We start from the raw sequence: 8,117 nt of genomic DNA, 5'->3' as shown, positions 1-8,117 counted from the left end.
CAAAGCTATTCAGTTTCTTGTGAGTATATACACTTCAGTGCCGATGTGGGGGGGCGCCACCTAAAATCTTGCCTAGGGCGCCAGATTGGTTAGGACCGGGCCTGCTTGTCCCTTATGGGGTCGCGGCGGGGGGTGCGCTCGTGTGTCATCACCAAAACAAATGGTAGAGGACAGTCCATTTTTGTCACCGCGGTTTAGAAATATTGTATGTTCAATATTTAATGTTGTTTTGTATGTATAGTTTTATATTGCATTGTTAACAAAACCAATTTTTTTTAATGACATTGCGCACGAACTAAGTGCCGTAAAAAATGTCAGGGAGTGACGTAGTTCTTGCGCATGCGTGGACAGACCTTATAACGACAGAGCAAGATGGCGAGCCGAAAATGTCTAATTTAGGCCTAAACAGGGATATGGATTTACAGAAAGTATATCAATAAATAGCTCAAATATTCGTCTTTTCTAAAGCACACGGAATGGAAGTCGACTTTGGAGCGATGTAGTGTTATGTGAAGTGAAGATTGAAGACGTGATAGAAGATGGACGACTACTGCTATGCTAAGATGGCGACGTCATGTAAAAGAGAAAGTGAAAGAGAATCAACTTCCAGCAAATCACCAACGGAGATAAAGACGAAAAGTGCAGATAAAGGTGAGTGAGTTGAATTTTCCAACCACGTCATTTTGGGAACTGTAAAGAGCGTTGATGAGAAATGAGCCGACCTTGTTGAAGAATGTAAACAAAGGACCGCCATGATTGTTAGCTTGAAGAAGGCAGTGGAGTTCACATCAGAGGAGATGAAAGAATGCAAAAGTCAAATGAAGAAAGTGGAAGAGCAAAACAAGCGCATGTGTAAAGAAAAGAATGACGTGAAAGAAGAGATGTTGGGGAAGAGTAAGAGATGTGAAGAGAAGACTGGACCACATGTCTACATCAACGTGCAGAGGATTGGAGGTAATAAAGAACAAGAAAACAATAAAAGACATGCACCTGGGGATAGGCCCCTCCCACCTCCAAAGACATGCACCTGGGGATAGGTTGATTGGCGACACTAAATGGTCCCTAGTGTGTGAATGCGAGTGTGAATGTTGTCTGTCTATCTGTGTTGGCCCTGTGATGAGGTGGCGACTTGTCCAGGGTGTACCCCGCCTTCCGCCCGAATGCAGCTGAGATAGGCTCCAGCACCCCCCGCGACCCCGAAAGGGATAAGCGGTAGAAAATGGATGGATGGAGATATATATATATATATATATATATATATATATAGATATATATATATAGATATATATATATATATATATATATTAGAGATGCACGGTTTGCAGGCACAACCGCGGAGTCCGCGGATTATCCGCGGATCGGGCGGATGAAATTTTTAAAAAATTAGATTTTATCCGCGGGTCGGGTCAGGTCGGGTCGGGCGGTTGAAATAAAAAAAAATTAGATTTTAAATAGATTCAGGCGGGTGGCAGTTAAACCAATTGGGAAATATATATACATAGTTAAATGTTGTTACCCACATACGAAAAACGAGCAGGCACCTGCAGCATATGCCACAACAGAAGAAAAAAAAGAAAAAGAGATGGACACTTTTACGGAGCGGAGAAGGCCCCCGACGCCTCGCCGGGGTCCGGGACCGAGGCCCCTTCCCCCGAGAGGGCCCCACCGGGAGCCGTAGCTGAGGCGATCCGCGAGAAGGGCCCGACGCACGTCCAGGGTCACCACCGCGCCCACCGCACCGACACCCTGCCTCGTCCGCCTTCGCCGCGGCCGGCGTCACGCGCAGCAGGTAAGCAGCTTACCTGCCCGCCACCCCCGTGGCCGGGGGCTCGTAACAGGGGTCACTCCGCGCGCTCCGCCCGCGCAGCTTACCTGCCCGCCACCCCCGTTGCCGGGGGCGCGTAACAGGGGTCACTCCGCGCGCAGTGCGCTCACGAAAGGGGTGGGGCTCACCCTGGTTGATATAGACAGCAGCTAGGACGGTGGCCATGGAAGTTGGAACCCGCTAAGGAGTGTGTAACAACCCACCTGCCGAATCAACTAGCCCTGAAAATGGATGGCGCTGGAGCGTCGGGCCCATATACCCGGCCGTCGCCGGCAGCGAGACGCGCTTGGAGGTGCGCTCAGCGCGGCTCCCATATGATTGCGCACTGGTGTGCGTCTGGGTCGTGACAGCGTGGCACGAGAATGTCTGTGCTGCATTGGATCAGTCTCCTTTCTTTAACAGGCAAAAGCTTTATAACCTCACTAATGCCTTGCATCGTCTATATTAGATATATAACAACGGGCGGGTGCGGGCGGATGCGGTTCTGATCAAATGTTAGATCGGGTGGATTGCGGATGGTTGACGACTTTCTGATGCGGTTGCGGATGAAATAATTGCCTATCCGCGCATCTCTAGTATGTATGTATATAAATATATATATATACCGTATATTACCAAATAAATGCCCTTGTGCAAATAACCGCCCATGTCCTAATAGCCGCCCGGGGTCTGACCCCATTTTGTGAAATAAACGCCTCTTCCTAATAAACGCCTATGTCCAAATAGCCGCCCATGGGCTGTTATTTGCATAATTTAGATTAAAATCATATTGACTTCATTAAACCCAATTTATAAGCTAAAAGGAAAAGCAAAAGTGTAATAATTCTGGTCATTACGGTAACAGCAGACGTTACGTGGGGATTCTGGGTAATCAACATATTGCAATGGGTGACCGCATATAGCGTAACACACACTCAACGACAACAACAAACCCACGAGGAAAAGTTTCAACATGGCAAGCAACAGCAGCAGTGAGTTGAATGAACAGGATACCGGTACACCACAACTGATGGACGGGAATACTTTAAGGGGGAAGAACAGAAAGTTTGACTTAAAGTTCAAGCTAGCGGCTGTGAAGTATGCGGAGCAGAATTCTGGTTTGGCAGCGGCCAGGCAGTTTAACGTTGACCCAAAACGTGTACGAGAATGGAAACAAAAAAAGGGAGAACTACAATCTCAGTCGGCAATCGATGGAAAACGGGCTCGCTTATCTGGTGGAGGTAGGAAGAAAGTGAGCGACGAGCTTGATGCTAATTTGTGTCAGTGGATACATCACGTTTGTGGACTGAACCACCGTGTGTCCCGCAAAATGATCCGCATTAAGGCAAAGGACAGTGACAGTATTATTGTTCTGTTTTGATGGTGGGTTTTATACTTGAGTACTTGGTACCATCATTTTATTTTTCCCGGTAGGCTGCTTTATTTAAAAAGTTTATTTATTTTTAATATTTGTATTCTATTTGACAATTGTTGCACTACTGTCATGTTGTGGCCTTGTTGATCTCTTGTCTTTTGATAGTCTTGTTTTTTTGTTTGTATGCTTACATTAGCTTTTACATTTAAAGTTTTTAGTACGAAAAAAAATACTGGACATTAACCATTGTAACCAAATAATGGCCTGGTGCAGGCTGGTGCAAAAATAAATAAAAGCCTTGTGCAAATAACCGCCCATGTCCTAATAGCCGCCCGGGGTCTGACCCCATTTTGTGAAATAAACGCCCGGGCTACTATTTGGTAATATACGGTACATATATATATATATATACATACACATATACCGTATTTTCCGCACTATAAGGCGCACCGGATTATTAGCCGCACCTTCAATGAATGGCATATTTCATAACTTTGTCCACCAATAAGCCGCCCCGGACTATAAGCCGCGCCTACGCTGCGCTAAAGGGAATGTCAAAAAAACAGTCAGATAGGTCAGTCAAACTTTAATAATATATTGAAAACCAGCGTTCTAACAACTCTGTCCCAAAATGTACGCAAATGTGCAATCACAAACATAGTAAAATTCAAAATAGTGCAGAGCAATAGCAACATAATGTTGCTCGAACGTTAATGTCACAACACACAAAATAAACATAGCGCTCACTTTCTGAAGTTATTCTTCATTCGTAAATCCTTCGTCTTCGGTGTCCGAAGTGAAAAGTTGGGCAAATGTGAGATCCAAAATGGACGGTTCCGTCTCGTCGAAGTCATCGGAGTCAGTGTCACTGTTGTCCAGCAGTTCTGTGAATCCTGCCTTCCGGAAAGCTCGGACCACAGTTGTGACCGAAATATCTGCCCAGGCATTTACGATCCACTGGCAGATGTTGGCGTCGTCTGGCGCTGCCTCCCTGTCTTAGTGAAGGTGTGTTCGCCTTCTGTCATCCATTGTTCCCACGCAGTTAGCAGTCTAGCTTCGAATGCCCTGTTGACACCAATATCTAGCGGCTGGAGGTCTTTTGTCAATCCACCCGGAATGACGGCGAGTATTGAATTAAGCGCGTAAGCGTGTCTCTCAATGTGATGTTTTGAGCTAGCAAATATAACAGCTACACTACCCAGCATGCAACGATAGTGACGAGCATGCGCGGTAGCCCTGAGAAGCGTTGTTGTATGCTGGCAGTTAGAATGTGGTTATGAGCACGCTGTGAGTAAACGTTGAGAACTCAGTTAACACGCCTCGTCTGCATTATTTATAATTAGACAGACAACACACTTAATAGGAGCCATTTTGGGGTCTTTACATAAACACACAAATGGAAATGAAACGTCACATATCCCAGCATGCACCGCGCGCTTCTTCTTCTTCCGGGGGCGGGTGGTTGCTTACAGTACAAGAAGAAGCGCTTCCTGTTCTATGGGGGCGGGTGCTTACCTTGGCGGTTGCTTGCGTAGAAGAAGAAGCGCTTCCTGCTCTACCGGGAAAAAAGATGGCGGCTGTTTACCGAAGTTGCGAGAACGAAACTTTATGAAAATGAATCTTAATATTTATCCATATATAAAGCGCACCGGGTTAAAAGCCGCACTGTCAGCTTTTGAGTAAATTTGTGGTTTTTAGGTGCGGCTAATGGTGCGGAAAATACGGTATATATATGTATAAATATACTGTGTATATATATGTATATATATATATATGTGTGTATATATATATATATATATATATATATATATATATATATGTTTATATACATACATACATACACTTGCATATATATATATATATATATATATATATATATATATATATATATATATATATATATATATATATATATATATATATATATATATATATATACATATGTGTATGTATGTGTTTACTAACAAGACATCATGGCGGAGCCGAAGTCGAGTTTCTTAAGTTGGAGATATTCTCACTACTTTTCTTTTGTCGAGCACAAAGAAAAGAACATTTTAGTTAAATGTAAGTTGTGTCTTGGATCAAAGATCCTATCTACTGCCCAAAACAGCAATTCAAATCTGCTGAAACAGCTACAAAAGCAACATGTATTCGTCGAAGCTAGTAAAAAGAGCGACAGACTCCGATAGAAGAAAGTGTGTAGCGAGTTTAAGGAGAAACATCTCATGGATCATGTCTGATCTAAAGTGTGTTTGTGTCTCGCAGATGTGGAACAGCTGATTGGTCATCCAGAAGAACTTACCCCTCAGCCGCAAGGAGAAAGTTCCACTTTGAAGGAAGAGGATCCACATTCCCCTCACATTAAAGAGGAAGAGGAGGACCTTTGCATCACTCTCGGAGCGGAGGAAGCTGATCTCGCCAGGTTGCCACTGACTGTTGTCTCTGTGAAGACTGAAGATGATGAAGAGAAACCACCTGAGACCTTTCCTTGGTCGTTCTCTGCCAACGTCCAGCAGCTGATTGGTCATCCAGAAGAACTCCCTCCTCGTCAGCAGGGTGGGGACTTCACTTGGAAGCAGGAGGCTTCACAGCCACCCCACCTTAAAGAGGAAGAGGAGGGAGAGTGTCTTCTAGGGCCAGAGGAAGCTGATCTCACCAAGTTACAACTGATTGTTGTCTCTGTGAAGACTGAAGATGATGAGGAGAAACCTCAACCGGACAACCTCTTAGCTCCACTATCAGATAGTGAGGCTGAAGACGAGGTTGAAAAACCTTGGAGCAGCGATACAGACTTTGAAGGTGATATGAGGACTCACACTGACAACACAAACTCTGAATGTTCTATAGAGAACACAACTAAAAAACATTTGAGCTGCTCAGTGTGTGCTAAAAGCTTTATGAAAAAGAGTAATTTGATTCAACACATGAGAATACACACAGGAGAAAAAACATTTAATTGTTCAGTTTGTGGTAAAAGCTTCACTCAGAAAGGAAATTTGAGTCAACATACGAAAACACACACAGGAGAAAAAACATTTAATTGCTCAGTTTGTGGTAAAAGCTTTTCTCTAAAGTGCAATTTGACTCAACATATGAGAATGCACACGGGAGAAAAACCATTTAATTGTTCAGTTTGCGGTAAAAACTTTTCTATGAAGGGCAGTTTGACTGTACACATGAGAACACACACCGGTGAAAAGCCATTTGATTGTTCTGTTTGTAGCAAAAGCTTTTTTCGAAAGGGCAGTTTGACTCAACACATGAAAAAGCACACTGGAGAAAAACTAATTTATTGTCCAATATGCGGTAAAAGCTTCATTACCAACAGCCATTTGACTGAACACATGAGAAAGCACACTGGGGAGAAACCATTCAGCTGTTCAGTTTGCGGTAAAAGCTATACTCAGAGAAGCAATCTGTCTGATCATATGAGAACTCACAGGAGAAACATCTGTCAGTTGTTCAGTTAGCGGTAAAATATTTCTTCATAATGGAGACACAGTGAGACTCAAAAGAACACATAGGGGAGAAAAAACAAAAATATACCGTATTTTCCGCACTATAAGGCGCACCTAAAAACCACAAATTTTCTCAAAAGCTGACAGTGCGCCTTATAACCCGGTGCGCTTTATATATGGATTAATATTAAGATTCATTTTCATAAAGTTTCAGTCTCGTAACTACGATAAACAGCCGCCATCTTTTTTCCCGGTAGAACAGGAAGCGCTTCTTCTTCTACGCAAGCAACCGCCAAGGTAAGCACCCGCCCCCATAGAACAGGAAGCGCTTCTTCTTCTACTGTAAGCAACCACCCGCCCGCGTAGAAGAAGAAAAAGCGCGCGGATATTACCGTACGTTTCATTTCCTTTGTGTGTTTACATCTGTAAAGACCACAAAATGGCTCCTACTAAGCGACAGGGATCCGGTTCATGAAAAGACGCAATCTCTCCATCCGCACACGGATTACTATTTCACAGCAACTGATATTCCTGTGAACCACACTGTGGATACAACGGGAGCACGTACGGTGAATATTCGCACCACAGGGAATGAGAAGTCATCCTTCACTGTGGTTCTAGCTTGCCATGCTAATGGCCAGAAACTTCCACCCATGGTGATATTCAAAAGGAAGACCTTGCCAAAAGAGACCTTTCCAGCCGGCGTCATCATAAAAGCTAACTCGAAGGGATGGATGAAGAAAAGATGAGCGAGTGGTTAAGGTAAGTTTAAGTTTACGCGAAGAGGCCGGGTGGCTTTTTTCACGCAGCTTCGTCCATGTTGATATACGACTCCATGCGCGCCCACATCACGCTGGTTTTAATATATTATTAAAGTTTGACTGACCTATTTGACTGTTTTTTTGACATTCCTTTAGCGCAGTTAGATGCGGCTTACAACACGGGGCGGCTTATAGGTGGACAAAGTTTTGAAATATGCCGTTCATTGAAGGCGCGGCTTATAGCCCAGGGCGCCTTATGGTGCGGAAAATACGGTACTCGAAGGAACATATTTTTTGAGAGAATAAAACGATTAGTAGCTCAGTTTTTGAGTACAGTGTCTTTACAAAGTTAGACATAATGAAACACTGAAGTGGTGCGAGCGTATATTAAAGGTTTAGCGGCAAAAATACAAGGCAAGTCATCAAACACAGCAGCAACCTTTCTCTGGTTTTTGATTGCTTTATCATTAATTTAAGTTTTTGTATGCACTTTATTGGGGAACTTTGAAATAACTTGAACCAAAATCACTCATTCAGAGTTAGAATGACACTAAGAACAACAGATACACCACAAAATGGATGGTGGAGTTCTCCTCACTTTCCCTTATAATAGTCTCAGGCCATTATTTTGGTGGCTGCATGCATTTGAATGGTAGAAAAAATATTGTTTAACTCGAAGAAACCTCTGTTTCCGTGGAATAAAAACTGTTGTTGTCAGA

The 8,117-nt window shown here is 43.5% G+C and overlaps 1 protein-coding gene across 1 annotated transcript; it reads left to right on the top strand.

Annotated features, from left to right (window-relative positions):
* Positions 1 to 359: 359 nt before the first annotated feature.
* On the top strand, positions 360 to 7,200 carry LOC133619184 (uncharacterized). The gene is made up of 2 exons (XM_061980109.2): positions 360 to 651; positions 5,445 to 7,200. The coding sequence occupies exons 1-2, from the start codon at positions 540 to 542 to the stop codon at positions 6,647 to 6,649; spliced, it is 1,317 nt and encodes a 438-aa protein (XP_061836093.2). The 5' UTR covers positions 360 to 539; the 3' UTR covers positions 6,650 to 7,200.
* The last annotated feature ends 917 nt before the right edge of the window (positions 7,201 to 8,117 follow it).

This window comes from Nerophis lumbriciformis, linkage group LG20 (genome assembly GCF_033978685.3).
Source record: "Nerophis lumbriciformis linkage group LG20, RoL_Nlum_v2.1, whole genome shotgun sequence".
Classification (NCBI taxonomy): domain Eukaryota; kingdom Metazoa; phylum Chordata; class Actinopteri; order Syngnathiformes; family Syngnathidae; genus Nerophis; species Nerophis lumbriciformis.
This window is presented reverse-complemented; position numbering and strand designations above follow the sequence as displayed.